The sequence below is a fragment of the Hemitrygon akajei genome, chromosome 1, assembly GCF_048418815.1.
Source record: "Hemitrygon akajei chromosome 1, sHemAka1.3, whole genome shotgun sequence".
Classification (NCBI taxonomy): Eukaryota; Metazoa; Chordata; class Chondrichthyes; order Myliobatiformes; family Dasyatidae; genus Hemitrygon; species Hemitrygon akajei.
In genome coordinates this window covers 43,491,401-43,512,376 of record NC_133124.1, presented here as the reverse complement: position 1 = coordinate 43,512,376, position 20,976 = coordinate 43,491,401, and the positions used below count along the sequence as shown (strand labels likewise).

The 20,976-nt window shown below is 37.9% G+C and overlaps 1 protein-coding gene across 1 annotated transcript in view; it reads right to left on the bottom strand.

Moving 5' to 3' along the window:
• Positions 1-1,364: 1,364 nt before the first annotated feature.
• The window catches only part of sdr16c5b (short chain dehydrogenase/reductase family 16C, member 5b), a 32,552-nt gene continuing 12,940 nt past the window's right edge, over positions 1,365-20,976 (bottom strand). The window contains exons 3-6 of the mRNA XM_073042053.1: positions 13,413-13,512; positions 7,044-7,188; positions 4,338-4,463; positions 1,365-2,015 (exon numbers count right to left, since the gene is read on the bottom strand). Of these exons, the coding sequence (XP_072898154.1) occupies positions 1,922-2,015; positions 4,338-4,463; positions 7,044-7,188; positions 13,413-13,512 (465 nt within the window). The 3' untranslated portion in view covers positions 1,365-1,921. The remainder of the gene's footprint in view (positions 2,016-4,337; positions 4,464-7,043; positions 7,189-13,412; positions 13,513-20,976) is intronic.

Here is a 20,976-nt window from a genome sequence, read left to right as displayed (position 1 = left end):
TTGGGAAGACAGAGTGAGGCTGACGCTGCACAACTCTCCCTCACTTAAATCCAAATCAAGAGCTAGTCTCAACCCCATCAGCGCAGTGGCATCAGCGCTGGACTTCGGGGTGAGAGGTCCCGAGCTCAAATCAAGCCGGCTCCCTTGCACGCTCTCCATCCATGCAGGGTTGAGCGTCAAGCGTCAATTTGACCTCGTAAAAAGTACTAATGGTGTCGAGGTCTTCATCGATGACGATGGACGAACTTAACTACCCCTGCGATCTGAGAACTTCTTTCTCTGTCTATCCTGTGCCTTGTGAACTATTCCCAGAAACTTCAGCCATCTCTGCTCTGCCTCAATCCTCTTAGGAAGTGGAGACACTGCTGTGCCTTCTTGTTCAGGGAGATGATATTAAGGGACCAGGTGAGCCTATCCGTAATGTGAACTCCCAGGAACTTGGTGCACTTAACTCTCGTCAGAGGAGCCATGTCTTCGCAGAGGGGACGGTTTGCACCTTTCTGAATGCCACAATGATTTCCTTTGCCTTCTCCAGGTTCAGGCTTATGTCGTTCTTCGCACACCAATCCACCAGCCACTCCACTTCCTCTCTATACTCAGTCTCATCATCGTTCTTGATAAGGCCAACACAGTTGTGTCATCCACAAACTTGATGACACTGTTTGAACTGTATCCTGTGACACGGTCATGCATCGGCAGTGTCAACAGTAGTGGGCTGAGCACACAGCCTTGGGGAATGCCAGTGTTCAACGTAGTGGGACAAGAGAAGATGCTGCTCACAGACTGACTGTTAAGAAGTCCAGTATCCAATTGCAGAGGAAGGCGTTGAGATCCAGCAATGACAGTTTCTCCACTGTTTGTGGGGTATAGCTGTCAATATTATGCATATGCTCACCAGCTTCTGCAAAACTCCACGCCATTCCTCCAGTTTCTATCTCTGTTGGATACATTCCAGTAATGGCCCATTCAATAATTGCTTGGCCTATTTTTCTTCAATCCCTTGTCCAAGTCAGAATTCTGTTTACTTGATTACATAATTCCTGCATCTATTAACAGGAGTATCACTGCACTAGTGATCAGAGCTGAGAATTATAGAGCACACTGGTGCATCCTAAAGCCAATCATACATCTGTTTCAATGTAAGCACCTGCACAAACATTCAACTTCAATTATTTTACATCTCTCAAGAGAAATGTTTCCACAATCTTTGTGAGGTACAAGAGTTTACATTTAAAATGCTGCTAAACATAAATTTACTGCTCTGATTAAAATTCCAGTGAGCATAGCAAATTCGACAATGAGTTTATCTATCATGAATGCAGCCTTGGTGTTGACATGCGGTGCTGACAATCAACAATTGGGCATTATATTCACAAATTTTTATTCAAAATACATGTTCTTTTTTTTGTCAGCCATTTTAACTACAGGAGCAAAATAGCTTTATACAATAGAATGTCATGCCTTTTGAAGGAAATGGAGTTCAATCTAAACTTCCCTTCCTCTGCATAATAATTAACAAGTAACTCCATCTAAATTTCTCATTAATTTAACATTTTATTTTGTGCTTATATTCCAGTTTTCTGCTGATTTTAAACTGCTATCATTGTTAAAATGTAACGATTTCCTCAGCTTAACAAAGCAAAAAAAGCTACAAAAATGCAGCCAAGTTAGATTTTCTTAATGTGTTACTTTATTAAGACTTATCAGGTCTTGAATTATAAAGACTTCATTGCCTAATATTCTGTAATAAGATCATTTTCTCACAAACTTGAAATGATCTGTAAACATTAATATTTTAAATTGGTAGAATTGCATTAAAATAGCAAGGTAAAATAACATCAATATATTGCAATGATATTTTATTCCACAATTTCCTTCCAAACATAAAGCAGTTGCTTTTAGCTTTCTGCTGGCAATCACATCAATCCTTCTTAATGCGTCCCTTAAAATTATCCATGATTTCAAAAATGCCAAAGTACCGTCCAAAAAGAGCTCCAACTTTCACTGGAAGAAGGCTATTTAAAAAAAAAACAAAGAAAAAAAGATAACTTTTCTTCTTACAATGTAATAACCAAGGGGAAAGAAAAACAGATTAGCACAAATGAAATAACCAATTATCTTTAATTGAGAAAAATCAATTTAATTTAATCTTAACTTTGACTTCTAATTTTATTGCCATTTGAAGTTAAAGTGAACATCTTGAAATTCTCTATGACCTCGTTTAGTCTCATCCAACCTCAGGGCGGAAATTCAGCTTGTATATACTCCTCAATTATATATACATCTATCAAATCTCCCCCATTCTCCTATGCGCCAGGGAATAAAGCCTTAACCTATTCAACCTTTCCCTATAACTCAGGTCCTTGAGTCCTGAATGCTCAAAATGTGACAATTTTTCTGCGTAAGTAGAAGGAGTATGTACTGTATATACTCCCGTGTATATTTTCTTTAGGATGCTTCATAAATAGTAGGCTGATCTAGCATGCTGCTTGAGTATCCCAACAGTGCATGAAAAAGAGAGTCCTCAGGTTTATTTAGTTTAGAAACACAAATAAAAATGTCATCAAGGATACCTGTAATATTTCATTGCTCCATAGCCTGGTGTATCCATACGTTTAAAGATGCCCCTTTGTGATAGCAATATCTAAACAAAATTACTCCCAATCTGGTCTGTGAGACCTTGTAGGGCTTTCCAGTAACAAATAATATCATGCTGTGGATATTGGATCTGAACAACCTCAATCTACACATGTTCATTGAAAGCTTGTTAAACCATGCCCATGGGCTTTAGTAGCTGTTATAGCAGACATGAACTTGAAATAAAAACTGAAAATGCTGGAAATTCATCACAGGCCAGAAAACATCTGAGTAGAGAGAAAAGTTGGTTTTCAAGCTGACGACTTCTCAGAGTTTGGAACAGTTCAAGATAACACAAGTTTTAAGCTGAAATGTAGGAGGAGAGAAGAAAATGGAAGGTCTGTGATAGGATGGAGGCAAGAAAGAGAACTGACAAAAATGATAATGCAACTGGCTGTGTTAAAGACCTTAAATAACAAAAGGTACTTTCAGAGGTGGTGCAAGTAGGCAATAAAGGAAGTCTGGAATTTCAAGAGAAGAATAGTGGAACATTTACAAATGTCTCCAATATTCAAAATCAATTAAAATGTCCTATAAAATGTTTTTAAAAACTTGTAACAGCAATAAAGAACTTTAGAAATGACATTTTTGTAAACTTAATTAACTCAAAACATAACCTGAAATTACTTCTCTCTCTCTTGCAGCTTTTCCTTTCCATTCTAACAAATTGCAGACTCATATGTCCCAATATAGCAAATTAGAGGAAGTTAACACTGTCATTAAGGGTTGGTCCAATGATAGAGCGCACTTGAAAAACTTCTGGTTAACAACTTTGAAGTAGTTTAGGATTTCCTAACGGCTATGATTGTCTTGATTTTCTAAGTTTTACTGTCAGTGAAATTGTTTTGATGTACCAGTTCAAATAAATGTAACTTCACTCACTTTGCAATCCAATACACATTAAAACTCATTTTGAGACACAAACTTACAGGGTAAAACCCCAGTCAGAAATGAAGGGACATTTAGAATGCTATCCTCACATAAACTACTGATCTACTTGAAGTGGACACTGAACCTCAGGTGAATTTGTATTTTATAGAATGTATATTTATTTGTAGTGTTTGACAAATATATAAGTTCAATGCAAGTTTTTCCTATTTTCTTTCTAAACGGAAATTGGGCATTCTTAGCGAGCTTGTATGTGTTGTTCATGGTTGTTAAGAGTCATTTGTTCAAGATCTTAAATGTTAAAATGGTTTCTGCAAAAGAATAAGTTTAATTACAGCAAAGTTCTTTCTTTGATTCTGCTTTAAATCTTGTAATTAATCTGATAGCATTAATTTTGTAATTTGCTGACTTGGCATGTCAGGCATATTAAACAAATGCTTCTTCACCTATGCCAATAAGGTTTAACAACTACTGGGCAACAATATATGGTGCTATAGTTTGCATTAGAGCAATAAGCCAATGAACTAGCTTTTCCCAATTGCACAGATGCATGCGCTTCACAGCAATTATGTAATTACATAGTTTAACGATTTAATTATGTATAAACTCCATATACAGGGATTACATCAGCTACTCAAAGTTTTGAAATTTGTTACACATTGATTGAATGCTATATTCATATACTATTATATGCAATAGATATTACGTGAAATCTTTACCCAAAATGAAAAGAATTCAGTACATAAAAAAAAATCACATCAAGAGTTAAGACTATTTGCATTAAAAATGTGCGGAGATAAAATTATATTTACTTTTTAATAGCAAGCATGAAAACCAGGCTCCGTGGCATCACAAGGTATGCTTGTTCCCGTAAAACAGCATCTGCAATCCTCTTGGCAACATAGTTTTGATCCAAAACGGGAATAAAATTTGGCCACCTTTACAGAAAGAGGGATGCAAATGTAAATTAGAATGCAAAGGTACTACCTAATTGTTCAAAATTAACTGTCATAAAAAATTCTCAAGTAACCACTCAAAATAATTCATTATAAATTCTTCAAGATTGTATTAAAATGCTATTTTGTCTAAGATCTACTTGCAGAAAACAGTAATTATGTGGTATATATACACGAACATAGTAATATATCTGTGATATTAATGGAAGGTGTGTGAAAAAGACTTGAGGATTTGGTTCGAATAAACAGATGAACAAATGGGCAATACTAAAGTGTCATCACTGCAGAAAACGTAAAGCCTCTCAGCAACTCATCAACAGACAAAATTTCTTGTTGGCTGAGATAAGTAATCACTTAAATCTTTGCATAAATTTAGGACATACATGGTAAATGGTAGGGCATTGAGGAATGCAGTAGAACAGAGTGATCTAGGAATAATGGTGCATAGTTCCCTGAAGGTGGAATCTCATGTGGATAGGGTGGTGAAGAATGCTTTTGGTATGCTGGCCTTTATAAATCACAGCATTGAGTATAGGAGTTAGGACGTAATGTTAAAATTGTACAAGGCATTGGTGAGGCCAAATTTGGAGTAGTGTGTACAGTTCTGGTCACCGAATTATAGGAAAGATGTCAACAAAATAAAGACAGTACAGAGAAGATTTACTAGAATGTTACCTGGGTTTCAGCACCTAAGTTACAGGGAAAGATTGAACAAGTTAGGTCTTTATTCTTTGGAGCATAGAAGGTTGAGAGGGGACTTGATAGAGGTATTTAAAATTATGAGGAGGATAGATAGAGTTGATGTGGATAGGCTTTTTCCATTGAGAGTAGGGGAGATTCAAACAAGAAGACATGAGTTGAGAGTTAGGTGGCAAAAGTTTAAGGGTAACACGAGGGGGAACTTCTTTATTCAGCGAGTGGTAGCTGTGTGGAATGAGCTTCCAGTAGAAGTGGTAGAGGCAGGTTCGATTCTGTCATTAAAAAAAATTGGATAGGTATATGGACAGGAAGGGAATGGAGGGTTAAGGGCTGAGTGCAGGTAAATGGGACTAGGTGAGAGTAAGCGTTTGGCATGGACTAGAAGGGCCAAGATGGCCTGTTTCCCCCTGCTGTAATTGTTATATGGTTATAAAGCTAGATGATATCATAAATTTGACATGATTTATTATTCAGAAAAAAATCTCCTTATTGTGATTTCCTAGTTTTTAATTTTTCTGCCTCTTCAGGTATTAATTACATAGTCAAGAAGGACGGGAGGTACAGACTAAGAGTGATGTTCTCACCATCATTAGCCGCAGTGATACCCAGCTGTGCTTTTCCTGCCCCAGTAACATTTAATATTTTTATATGTTAACTGTTTAGTCACCTTTCAAGCTCCAAGCTGTGTCATAGAATCACAGAGCACTACAACACAGGAACAGGACTTTCAGTCCACCTAGTCTCTGACAACCTCTTAATCTGACTAATTCCATCTACCTGCAGCTTTGGACAGAGCCCTCCACACCCATCTCCTCCAAATGCAATCGAAGCCAGATCCAGCACCTCCGCTGGCAGCTCCTTCCACATTCACACCACCCCGAGAGTGAAATTCCCTCTCAGCTTCCCCTTAAATATTCCATCTTTCATCCTGAACCCTATGACCTCGTTTAGTCTCATCTAACCTCAGGGCGAAAATTCAGCTTGTATATACTCAATTATATATACCTCTATCAAATCTCCCCCCCTCCCCCCCCCCCATTCTCCCATGAGCCAGGGAATAAAGTCATAACCTATTCAACCTACCCCTATAACTCAGGTTCTTGAGTCCTAAATGCTCAAAATGTGACAAATTCTCTGCGTAAGTAGAGGGAGTATGTACTGTATATACTCCCGTGTATATTTTCTTTAGGATGCTTCATAAATAGTAGCCTGATTTAGTATGCTGCTTGAGTATCCCAACAGTGCATGAAAAAGAGAGTCCTCAGGTTTATTTATTTATTTAGTTTAAAAACACAAATAAAAATGTCATCAAGGTTACCTGTAATACTTTGGTTGTCTAGAAATAGTCCATAAACCCATTTAGAAAAAAAAACAAATTTTAACAATTCCTTTTGAGTTTCTTTTTTCCCTTCCCATAGAAAAAAATTGACATATTAAATTGTCAAGTTTTATCACTGAAATCCAACTCTCATTCTCCTATCATCCATAGTTTATTCTCATCCTTAATTAAACCAGAAACTGCCAACAATCCAATCATTTAAAAAAAAAATCACTCATTGATACTACTTTTATCTTTGCTTTGGATTCCTGCCTTTTCTTCTACCAAACTGAAAATTCTGTTTGCATCTGTCAGTTTAAAACTCTAACATGTAAAATTATCCATTGAATTTTGTATCTCAGTGCTTTTATTTGAGATAATTCAAATTTAGTATGCATGAAATATTTATTAGAAATTACAAAGTTGATTTTCAATTTTTCAGGACTGTATAATTTAAATAACTCATTCCATAATTTAGAGACACTCTACGTACTTAGCTTGGCCCCACATTTAATGAATAAACATAGTTATTTAAAAAAACCTACTTGGTTTTACATCCATTAAACATGCCAGTGTTTATGAAGTATGGACAAACAATGGTCGTTTTGATTCCATTTTTTCCTGAAACTAACAATTCTAGTGCAATAGACTCCGCAAAACCAATTGCTGCAAACTTGCTTGAACAATAATCTGCAAGAGAAGAAAGTAACACTGTTTATCAACGCTACTGAATACTTTCCAATGTTTAATAACCTTGAAGTAAATATGATTATGATTCTAGTAATTTCATATTGAGGAGATGTATTTAGGAATTCTTCAAAGTTTATTTCATACTTTCAAGATAAAAAAGTACGAGAGTTTAATATTCTTAATAATATTAGCAATGATGTTACATTGTCCTCACATCATTCAGTACCCAGAAATAAAACATATTTGGAGTCACATACTACCCACCCCCTCTAAATAACATCCAAGTTTAGTTTTCAGCAGGACCAGGCAAAATGTATGTGGTGGGCACTTTCAAGTAGGTTGCTAGATATCAAGTATCAAGCTAGATAATACTTACTTTTCTTGAGTGAAGGATATATCAAATCAGATGCACTAAAAAGGATGAGTTTACATAGTTATGTAGGCACATTTTGTGTGCTATGATTAATGAAACAAACAGGACACAAATTGGAAAGCTCATTTATTAAGTATATCAGGTGAAGAAATATCACTTTAATTACAAAGAGCTTACATACAAATCCATTTGGCTCCATTGGCTCATGCTACTGTTTCATCTTTCTAAAATGCCCCAGCCACTCAATCAACACATTTACATTTCACATTGTGTATTTAGCTGGCTTTCCCTTAAAAGACAAGTGTTTTATAAACTGGAGAGACTATGCAAGTTATGTTCTCAACACTGAGTAAAGAAACTTCTCCTTACTGAATTTATTAGTGACTTCTAACATATATATTCATTAGACCTTCTTTAAATAGAAATATAATGTACATTTCAACACTAATTTTACAGATTTCCACTAAGTTAATACATTCTATTCAAGAAATAGCCTTTTCTTAACAGTTATACTTGAACACACCAGTATAAAACATGGAGGCACCTTCACAAACTCCCAAAGCCCCCGACGGCCCTGTGATTTCAGTTTCTGAGGCCAATGTGAGAGCATACTTCAGGAGGGTGAAACCATAGAAAATATCTGGCCAACTACTGAAGACCTTGTGATAATTCACTGCTATCTTCACCTCTTGCTTCAGCAGTCTTTGGTACACACCTGCTTCAATTATAGCAGTGCCCAAGAAGAATGTGGTAACCTGCATCAATGTTTATTGTCCAGTAGCACTTGTGTCCTCTGTGATGAGTGCCTTGAGGTTGGTGATAAAATGTATGAACTCTTGCCTGAGAAGGATCATGGATCTGCTCCAGTTTGCACCAGCTCCAAAGCAAAGAAAGCCCAGCAGCGTCTCTACTTTCTGCGAAGGCTGAGGACAGTCCATCTTCCACCTCCCATCCTCATCACATTCTATAGGGGTTGTATTGAGAGCATCCTGAGCAGCTGCATCACTGCCTGGTTCGGAAATTGCACCATCTCACATCGCAAGACCCTGCAGCAGATAGTGAGGTCAGCTGAGAAGATCATCAGGATCTCTCTTCCCGCCATCACAGACATTTACACTACACGCTGCATCCGCAAAGGAAACAGCATTATGAAGGACCCCACGCACCGCTCATACAAACTCTTCTCCCTCCTGCCGTCTGGGAAAAGGCTCCGAAGCATTCGGGCTCTCACAACCAGACTATGTAACAGTTTCTTCCCTCAAGCTATCAGACTCCTCAATACCCGAAGCCCGGACTGACACCTTGCCCTATTGTCCTGTTTATTATTTATTATAATACCTGCACTGTTTTTGTGCACTTTATGCAGTCCTGTGTAGGTCTGTAGTCTAGTGTAGCTTTCTCTGTGTTGTTTTTTTTTTAAACGTAGTTCAGTCTAGTTTTTGTACTGTGTCATGTAACACCATGGTCCTGAAAAACGTTGTCTCATTTTTACTATGTACTGTACCAGCAGTTATGGTCGAAATGACAATAAAAGTGACTTGACTTGACTATCACAACAGGCCAACAATAGATATCATTTCATTGACTCTTCACTCAACCCTGAACCATCTGGACAGTGAAGATGCATACATCAAGATGCCCTTCATTGAATGCAAAGCTGTAGTCAACACTATTCAACAAGCTCCAAGACCTGAGCCTCAATACCTCCTTGTACAACTGGATCCTCGATTTCCTCACTTGCGGACTCCAGTCAGTTCAGCTGGGCAACATCTCCTCCATAATCACTATTGGCACAAGACTGTGTCCTTAGCCCCCTGCTCTACTGTGAGGCCAAGTATAGCTCCAATACTACATTTATGTTTGCTGATGACACCACTATTGTTAGCCAAATCAAAGATCATGATAAATCAGCATATAGGAAGGAGATTGAAATCTGGTTGAAATGTACCGTAACAACAACTTCTTTTGTCAGCAAAACCAAAGTGCTTATTATTGAATACAGGACGAGAAAACTGTAGGCTCATGAGCCAGTCCTCATCAGGGGAGAGAGTTGCTGGAGAGAGTCAGCAACTTTCAATTCCTTGGTGTTTGGTGTCATCATTTCAAAGGATCCATCCCTGGGTCCACCAATTGCCATTACAAAGAAGGCAGCACCTCTACTTTCTTAGAAGTTTGCAAAGGTTCAGCATGTCATTTAAAACTTTAAGAAACCTCCATCAGTACACCTTGGTGAGTAAATTGACTGGTTGCATCACTGCCTGGTATGGAAACATCAATGTCCTTGAATGAAAAAGTCACAAGTAGTAGTGGATACTACCCAGTCCATCTCAGGTAAAGTCCCCCACACCATTGACCACGCCTATAAGGAGCACTGTCACAGTAAAGAAGCACCATCCTTGTCTGCTCTCTTCTCGCTGCTGCCATCAGGAAGGCACAAGAGGAGCCTTAGGTCCCACACCATCAGGTTGAGGTACAGTTATTACTTCTCAACCATCAGGCTCTGGCATCGGAGAGGATAACTTCACTTGTCCCATCACTCAACTGTACCCACAACCTATGGACTCACCTGCAAGGACTCTTCATTTCATGTTCTTAATATTTATTGTTTATTTTCTTTTTGTGTTTGCACAATTTATTGGCTTTGCATCTCCTTCTACCTTAGGCCACGAACATCAAACACCCCTGATGAGTTATTAACTTCAAATTTTCTGCATAATCACTCAAAGAGTTGAACTGCATGTGCATGTAAAGAGAGCTGTATAACTCATCTCCTTCTACCCTAGGTCATGAAATTATCAATCACCCCTGCTGTGGACACTTTCTGGAGATCCAATATCCATATGCTCCACCACTGCCGGACTAAGTGTGTAAATGTAGGAGGGGACTATGTTGAAAAATAAATGTGCTAGGTTTTCTAAAATTGACTCTTACCTTAGGCCACAAACTTATCAATCACCCCTTGTACAATGACATTATTGTAATTTGATAATAAAGTTACTTTGAACATACATACATGTTGCAATAGGTATTTTGCAGCATATATTTTTTAATAAGTAGGAGTTTATATATACACTCAACTGCACATTTTGTATCCAGGTGGTGTACCTAATGAACAGCCATTTTTAAAAAAATGTTATGGGTCATTTTGTGCTGAAATTTCTAGGAAATTAAATCAGTAGTAAAAAGATCAAACATGCAGGTGAAAAATTTGTAAGCTAAAATCTGTGATGCTTCACTGTCTCGCTTGTGGGGTCTTTGCTTTTGCTTGCATAGTAGGTCGTAGTTGCTGATGTGGGGGACGGGATGGGGAGGGTTGATGCTTGCGTGTGGGAAGGGGGCTTCAGGTTCTAACGTTCTAAAGTCACTCATTCTGCGAGGAACTCTTCTGCTTTCAGAGATGTCTGCAACGAGCAGGTTGTATATTGTACACAATCTCTGATATTACATTGAACTATTGTCCAATAGCCGAAAGGTTCTTCACCTCAAACTCTGCTGCATTTGTGTGATATGCTTACGCAATATTTGGATTTGTTAAAGCAAATGACTACAACATGCAAAGTCAGATTTAGCCACTAAAAGCTGTGACTTTGAGAGTAAATATTCTTTAATGACTGCTTACGAGGAGGATAAAATGCAAGTGCTGTCCCTTCTTTAATTTGGAGTACAAATACAATCTGGTTTGAAAATAAAAAGGTATTCCCTGCTTAAATATCATGCTTCCTTTTCCACTAAAATCAGCAAGAGCAGATGGAGATGGATGGAGGTGCCCGTGACATTCTGTTCCGAGACTGCTATTCACCGTCTACATAGACATTTAGAATTACCGGTCAGCGGTACAATGGAATTGACGTTTAAGGGGAAAAAATGTCCTCATGTAAGGGTGTTCACCACAAGACTATCATTTACTTGCTAAACCTAGCTAGAAGGCTGTGATGAGCTGCACTATTAAAACACTGCAGCTCGTGTAGAGAAGATACTTTCAAAAATGCAGATAAGAAATTCCATTATTTTCAACAAGCACTAGGAAAGAACATCAGTGCCATGTCAGTATGTTTTATGACTCAGAGAGTTTTTTTCCTCCAGGGGGACTTAAATGTGATGACACTTTCATGCACATACTACTTCTGCTTTTTGGTGGCTTCTCACAACTATGGGATATGCTAATAAAGTATTGGCATGTTGCTGCAGTGGATTCGATAGATGATTCAGACTCCACTAAATGTCCACCGGAAACTGAAGGACTTGATATTTAAACCAGTGATGGTGTGTCAACTGCTTTATAGATTTAGGTACCAAGACCAGTTTAGTTTCTGAAAAAATAATGACAATGGTAATATCACTGTATATAGTTGAGATTCTCTTCTATTGGAGGAGCTCACCAGCTTCTGCATGGTGAAAAAGTTACTTCCAGCCCAAACCTGAATGTTATTTACACCGTGCTGCATGCAGGCACAAACTGCTTTGTTTCTAAGGAACTGCATATGGAAATGTAGCTCGCAGTAGTAGGAAGCGCAGCATAGGATGCTATGCTGAGTAAATACTCTCTGCAATCCTAGGTTGAGTTATTTGGCTTTCAAAATTCTTTTATATTATCAAAGAATGTATAAATTATACGACCATAAGATTTGCTTGCTCACAGGTAGCTACAAAGCACGGAACCCAAAATAATCCAGTTAAGGAAAGAATAAAAATTAATGTAAAAGACAAACATTTGATGCGCAAGAGAAAGAAAAAAAATCATGCAAACAATTGCAGTGAACAAAGAACCCTAGTTACTTATTTTGGTGCCAGGCACAAATTCAACTACTGCAAATTAAACCACTCCTCTTATAATGGTTTTAGAACTGAGAAAAAGGATCCAGATATAATATTTATAAATGAATTATTTTTATAGTTTGGTTGGTAACTTTGCCCATCTAGAAACAAATTCCCTTTGTCTCAGGCTTCAATTGTCTAGAGCACTGAATACAGATCATTTCAACCCACTTCCTGTAATAGTGTAAAACAAAAGCCACTTGTTGGCATTGGAGCTGCTCTCACTTAAAGTTGTACTTACATTAGTACAGTTAGAGGGACTGTGTAGGTCCACCTTAGCACACATTACTTGTGGGAAGGGTGCATTAAGGTAGCTTGAAGTGGTGATATTTTTGAACTCCAAGTGGATTGCCCACCATTGAAGCAAAGTACATATATTATTTATGGGTTTCAATCACACGTTAAATATCTCAAGTACTTAAAAAGCTTGCAATTATACATTATTCCCTCTAGAATAGTCCAGCCTTTAAATGGCAATTAAATGGGTTTAAATTTGTTGTCCAGCTGCAAGTAGCTCCAGCTTCATAATAAAATAGTACTCCAAAGTCTAAAGTTTATGTCGAGGTTAATGTTATTCATCATTCTAATGATGCAAATCTGACATCAATTTCTGGAGTGTGCTTGTGCAGTTCAACATGGAAATCTACATGCATTAGAGAAACCCTGCTGCTACATAGACTGTCCCACTGCAGTATCCATTAATAGATAAAGTATTAAGACAAACTCATTGGTGTAACCTTGCTGTGTTTGCTAACTGGTTATGCAATAAACCAGATTGGGGTCGCTACAATAAAGTGAGAGTTTTTATATATTCTGTACACTATTATTATATAGAATAATGATCATAATTATAAAAACAGCAGGATCGCACTTGTGTTTAGGAAAACCAGTAGGAATTTCACTTTCAGAAATGTATGAACAAATCACAGCATAGAAACCAACAACAAACTTAAACCTATTCTGCCTCAGAGTTCACATATTTCTTTAAACATAATGATAAAGGAAAATCATCAGTAACCAAAGAGGTGATTCTTACCTGCCAATCCATTTAATGGAAAGTAGCCTGCTAAACTGGCAATGCTAACCAGATGGCCGTGGTTACTGGCAGTCATTGCAGGCAGGAATGCTTTGTAGGTCTAAAAATATATAATCTCAGAATTACAAAAGGAACTATAACTGACTGTGAAATTTATAAAAATTATTAAGATTATAATGAGAAGATTAGCACATTTGAAAATTGTGTGGACAATCACTTATCTGAATATTGACATTAATAATATTAATAATAATAGGCATTTGTTAGTCTCGAGAGTCCATGGATTTGCGCCTTGGACAGTTTCCAGGGAGCAAGCCTGGGCAGGGTTGTATGGGAGATCGGCAGTTGCCCAAGCTGCAAGTCTCCCCTCTACACGCCACCGACGTTGTCCAAGGGAAGGGCAAGGGTCGATACAGCTTGGCACCGGTGTTGTCACTGCGCAATGTGTGGTTAAGTGCCTTGCTCAAGGACACAACATGCTGCCTTAGCTGAGGCTCGAACTAGCGACCTTCAGATCACTAGACCAACGCCTTAACCACTGAGGGGAAATTGAAGAGTAAACTGTCAAATACAGAGTGCGTTAGAGCATTTTAGGAATCCAGTAATTAAAGCATACAGACTAAGGGGAAATATAAATCCATATTATTTGCATTTGAGAGATGCAGATATTGAACATAATAAACATCTCATTCTTCAGACTTAACTCTATCAGTGTTATTCTTTTTGTCTAAGCTTTTAACAAATACTATTCGTTATGTACATTTATTTATCCAAAGTACACTGCAGATAAAACAGGCAACAAATCCAACATTAATTTCTAAGCCAGTTTTTCTTTTAATGAAACATGTTTTTCAAATGATACAGAACAAGTTAGGGTGCATAGTGATTTAAAGGCAGTTCTGTAATTCCAAGTTCAGATCAATAATCTTGCAATTACAGGGTCCAAAGCCAGGGATCAGGAGTTAAGTATTTGGGACTGAGAAGACAACATAGTTCTTCATTCAGATGGTTTTGAATCATTGTATTTCTATAGATCTTTGTGCACCGAACCAGATGGGAGACAAATGGATTTGAAAGAAACGATCATTTTAAACGATGAAGCAGACTTAATGGACACAAAGGTTGATCATAATTCTATTACTTCCATGGATTAAATCATGAGAAACACAACCTCCACAATGTTTCTGTGCAGGCCTACATTGAACCAACTTCAGAATATCTTCTTGGTGACTGGACACAGCTCTTAAGTCCTAATTTAAAAAAAAATCTATAGAATATGAATAATTCTGAACAATGCTGATCAGTTAAATTAATTTAGTTGTTAGTAAACTTTCTATTTTTATTAATAGAATACTACTTAAGCATCTTGTCAATTAGTATATCTGCTCAGTTTGCAATTCAACCCAGTAATGAAAACTCTGACTAGAAAACATCAACAATTCCACAATCAAGGCTGGAGCTTTTAAGAAGAATAAAGTTATTCAAAAGCACAGAAAAACAAAGTTGCAAGATTTGTTTTTTGAGAAATTGGGAAAACAATTGGGAAGAAACCATAAAAATAAAAGCCACAAGTGCCTTACTTTAGCGAAGCACAGGGCAGCCAATGTCCCCTACAATTATAAAACCCTCTAAACCACACTACCTGCACTTTCCATATTAGTATCAGTATCATTATTGGGCCGGGGAAGGGGGATGGGAACATGTTGGAGAGGCAAGACTCAGATATTCAAAGAAGTTACCCACACACATTAGGAAACCTCTAATGACTGATTCAAAGAAGCCAGTAGTTTTTAAGTTGGAAACATGAAATATGCTGCTGGAGCTAATAAGCTAAAAATGATAGACAGCTTAGTCTGTGGATGCATTGCTGTGTTAACTTGTATGATTAATTTCTGCCTAAAGCATTTTCCAAAAAGGAAGTTAGTGACAATTACAGAATTTAACAGCTATTAATTTCTACCTCATAAAACTCTAAAATATTTGTTCTAATTGAACCCAAGTGTTCTTTTCTGCTGTGCACAGAATTTCAGTACGTGGAACAAATTCTTGGCATAGTGGTAGAGGAACAAGTTTTGTGAAGGAACATTGACAAATAAATTCATAGTGACTACACTTATGACAAGGGATAAACTGGACAGGCAATTTAAGTGACAGCCTCTTCAAACTTAAGGATGTTAATTTTGATAAATTTGGTGAAAAGAGAATCCTCACTCCTACATTTGTTCAGAAGTCATAGAACACTACAGTACAGAAACAGGCCTGTTGGCCCACCTAGTCTGTGCCAAACCATTAATCTGCCTATCCCATCGACCTGCATGTGAAGCATACTTTCCATTCCCATCTCATCCATGCACCTATCTAAATTTCTCTTAAATGTTGAAATCATCCCACATTCACCACTTGCACTGGCAGTTCACTCCACACTCTCATCACTCTCTGAGTAAATAAGTTTGCCTTCATGTTCCCCTTAAACAGTTCTCATTCCATCCTTAACCCATAATAACTAGTTGAGGCTCACCCAACCTCAGTGGAAAAAGCTCCTTGCATTTAGCTGATCTATGCCCTTAAAACTTTGCATATGTCTATCGAATCTCCCATCAATCTTCTACATCCTAAGTTCTAACCAATTCAACCTTTCCCTATAACTCAGGTCCCAAAGTCCTGGCAACATCCTAGTAAATCTTCTTTGCACTCTTTTAATCTTATTTACATCTTCCTGTAGGTAGTTGACCAAAATTGTACACAATTCTCCAAATTAGGCTCCACGAACATCTTATACAATTTCAACATAACATTCCAACTCCTGTACTCAATACTTTGATTTATATGCCAAAAACCCTCTTTATGACCCTATCTACATGAGAGTCCGTTTTCAAGAAATTATGGATCAGTATTTTCAGATCTCTCTGTTCTACCGAACTCTTCAGTGCCCCACCACTCATCATGTAAGACCTATCCTGGTTGGACTCCCCAAAGTGCAACACATCATACTTGTCTGCATTAAAACTATAGCTGCCATTTTTCAGCCCATTTTTTCTAGCTGGTTTAGACTTCATTGCAAGCTTCGAAAGTCTTCCTCACTGTCCACTACACCCCCAATCTTGGCGTCATCGGCAAATTTGCTGATCCAGTTCACCACATTATCATCCAGATTGTTAATATAAATGAGAAAGAATAATAGACCTATAGAACCGATCCCTGCAGCACACCAGTAGTCCAAGGACTCCAGTCAGAGGCAACCATTTTTTTTTGCAATGTCTCTGTCTCTCTTTATTTAAACATCTCTCAACAAAAATAACTAAGTCGCCAAGAGAATATCTTTCAGATAACAATGCTAGACCCTTGAATATTCCCAAGAAAGAAACAGGAAAAATAACATTTAGAAAAGTTATACTAAACAATTCCACGAATGAAACCAGTATTAATTTCAGTACCAGGCCCTTTAAAATATCAGAATCTAAATACTCATTTCAACAAGTTAACAAATTAACACAATATATCTTTCATTCATGCATGAATCACAAAAGGTTGGTTTGCAGGTGCAGCCGGCTATCAAGAAGGCAAATGGAATGTTGGCCTTCATTGCCAGAGGGATTGAATTTAAGAACAACGAGGTTATGCTGCGACTGTACCTGGAATACTGTGTGCAGTTCAGGTCTCCTTACTTGAGGAAGGATATACTGGCTTTGGAGCTGGTGTAAAGGAGGTTCACCAGGTTGATTCCAGAAATGAGGGGGGGTTAGACTATGAGGAGAGATTGATTCTCCTGAGACTGTACTCGCTGGAATTCAGAAGAATGAAAGGAGATGTTATAGAAACATAAAATTATGAAAGGGATAGACAGGATAGAGGCAGGAAAGTTGTTTCCACTGGTAGGTAAGAGTAGAACTAGGGGATGTAGTCTCAAGATTCAGGGGAGTAGATTTAGAATAGAGACGAGGAGGAACTGCTTTTCCCAGAGAGTGGTGAATCTGTGGAATTCTCTGCCCAATGAAGCAGTGGAGGCTACCTCAGTAAACATATTTAAGACAAGGGTGGATAGATTTTGGCATAGTAGGGGAATTAAGGGTTATGGGGAAAAGGCAGGCAGGTGTAGATGAGTCCATGGCCAGATCAGCCAGGATCTTATTGAATGGCAGAGCAGGCTCGACGGGACAGATGGCCTACTCCTGCTCCTACTTCTTATGTTCTTATGACAATTATTTTCAATTAAGCACTTCAAGCAAATTATTCTTGGATGTGAATGAGGAAATCCACAGTTTTTAATAGTTTTATTTATTATATCATATTTGAGGTAAAGCCATATTTGAACTGTTGCATATTTTTATTTCAGTAATATGAATAAAATTATAAATATATTGATTAAACACTGTTGTTTACATAATGCATTGCAGGTCATCTGTAAATGACATATGTCAGTATGCCATCACATGATAAGTGCATGCTTCACTGAAAGTAAAAACGAAGTACACATTTATCTTCTGGCTCCTTGTTTCGCTTTCAATTAGTTTTATGCTTTGGAGTTACAAAACATTACAGCGGCAACAAGGAGATTTTAAGTGAACCCAAGACGACTGCCTACCTGTTGAAGCACAGAGAGATGTTAGTTTTAAAAAAAACAGTGAGCAGTGGTTGAGATTAAAAAAAAAGCACAGTATGAGCTTCTTCAGGAATGAACAGAACTGTTGATTAAAAGAAAAAGCAAGTGGGAGAATTCATGGGTTCCTAAACAGGAGTAGCAGATCATTATAATCATAAATAAAAGTAAGTGGAAAAGGCTAACTACATTCGAAAAAATAGATGCACTCAATTATGTAATGGATAACTGGCTCATTTATACTGGGTTAATTGAATATTTTAAAGAAAATGAAATAGGCAATGAGAAATGAGTGCCAGTTTTGCTGAGTGCATTGGGCTTAAAGGCATACAGTTTGCTTAGAAATTTAACTGGTCCAACCAACCCAGCTGAAGTGAGCTTTGCTGATATCGTGAAAGTCATGCAGAAACATTTAGAACTGAAACCATTATTGATTGCAAAATGTTTTAGGTTTTAAAAGCAGAATCATTAGAGGAGTTTAAGAGATGTTAGGATATGCACATGGATGTAAGGAAGATGGAGGTATACGGAAATAAGGCATAAAATATAGGAGCAGAATTAGACCATTTGGCCCATCAAGTCTGCTCTGCTATTTCATCACAGCTGGTTCATTTTTTCCTCTCAGCCCCAATCTCCTGCCTCTCCCTGTATCCTTTCATGCCCTGAACAATCAAGAATATATCAACCTCTGCCTTAAATATACAGTACATAAAGACTTGGCCTCCATGGCTGCCTGTGACAATGAATTCCACAGGCACAACATTCTCTGGCTAAGGAAATTCCTCATTTCAGTTCTAAAGGACATCCCTCTATTCTGAGGCCTTAGACTCTTCCATTATAGGATACATCCTCCCCACATCCACTCTATCAAGGCCTTTCACAATTCGATAGGTTTCAATTAAGATAGTCTTCTGAATACAGGCCCAGAGTCATATGACAAGCCGTTCAATCCAGGAATAATTTTCGTGAACCTCCGTGGAACCCTACCAGTGTCAGCATTTCCTTTCTAAGATAAGGGACACAAACTTGCTCACAATACTCCAAGTGAGGCCTCATCAGTGCTTTATAAAGTTTCAACATTACATTCTTGCTTTTATATTCGAGTCCTCTTAAAATGAATGCTAACATCACATTTGCCTTCCTCACTACAAACTCAACCTGCAAATTAACCTTCAGTGAATCCTGCACAAGGTCTCCCAAGTATCTTTGTGCCTCAGATTTCTGAATTTCTCACCATTTAGAAAACAGTCACCCCTTTCATTTCTTCTAAAGTGCATGACCATAGACTTCTTGACACTATATTCTATCTGGTACTTCTTCGTCCTTTCTGCTAATCCAAGGCTTCTCTACTTCCTTAAAACTACCTGGTCCTCCACCTATCTTTGTATTGTCTGCAAACTTCACACCAAAGCCATCAATTCCATTATCCAAATCATTGACATTTAATGTAAAAAGAAGCGGTCCCAACACAGACCCCTGTGGATCTTCACTAGTCACTGGCAGCCAAACAAAAATGGTTCCTTTATTCCCATTCTTTGCCTCCTGCCAATCAGCCACTGCTTTAGCTAAGCTAGAATCTTTTCTGCAATACTGTAGGCTGTTAACTTATTACATAGTCTCATGTGTGGTATCTTGTCAAAGGCCTTCTGAAAATCCAAGTACACAACATCAACAGATTCTCCTTTGTCTATCCTGCTTATTATTTCTTCAAAGAATTCCAACAGATCTGGCAGGCAAGATTTTCCATGAGGAAACCATGCTGACTTTGGCCTAATTTATCATGTGCCCCCAAGTACCCCGAAACCACATCCTTAACAATTGACTCCAATATCTTCCAAACTACTGAGGTCAGGCTAACTGGACTATAATTTCCTTTCTTCTGCTTCTCTCCCTTTTTGAAGAGTGGAGTGACATTTGACATTTGCAGTTTTCCAGTTTTCCAGAAATGATCCTGAAAGATCATTACTAATACCTCTATAATCTCTTTAGCCACCTCTTTCAGAACACTAGGGCATACACCATCTGGTCCAGGTGACTTATCTACCTTCAGACCTTTCAGTTTTCCAAGCACTTCTCCCTAGTACTGGCAACTTCACACACTTCTGTCCCCTAACACTCTGGAACTTCCACCAAATTGTTCATGTTTTCCAAAGTGAAGACTGATACAAAATACTTATTCAGTTTATCCGTTATTTCCTTGTGGTGTACATAGAAGGGTTTAGTGTCTGGGTGTTTTTCATTTGCTTTTTAGTTAGTTTGGCACAACAATGTGAGCCAAATGACCTGTTCCAGTGCTGTACTATGTACGTTCTATGAATCAAAAGGAAGGAGAGTCCATTTCAATGTATGTAGCTGTATTGAAGAGATTAATTGTGCACTGCCAGTTCAATGATGAGCTTAATGATGCACAGAGAGAGCATTTAGCTTGTGGAATTTTACAAGAAAGCATTCATAAATAGCTCCTATCTGGAGCACAGGTTATATTTAAAAGGACAATTGAAATAGCTTTATCAATGGAAACAGCAAACAGAGATGCAATTGAATTGCAGTCAGGACTGAAAGTGAGTGTGAACAAAACTGCAGTATCTCTTTTAGAAACCGGATTGGCTGAACAAACTGTGTTAACATTGTGGCAGGGGGCTCACATACACCAGGGCAATGCAGGTTTAAAGACAAAAGTTGCAGCAAATGCAGCAAAGTAGGACACATACAAAGAGCATGTCAGGCAGTCAAGAACAAATGGGCTGCACAGGGAGGAGATAAAGATAAAAAGTCAAGTTGCAATTTCAAAAAGAGGCTTAATCTACATGCTCTTGATGAAAAGTCTGAATGTTGATAGTGATGTAGGATTGGATAGTCTTGAGACTTACAATGTGAACACTAACAAGAGACAAGCAATTTGGCTTACACCAGAAGTGAAAGGCAAATTAATTTAAAGGAACTGGACACTGGCTTGGCTATTTCAAT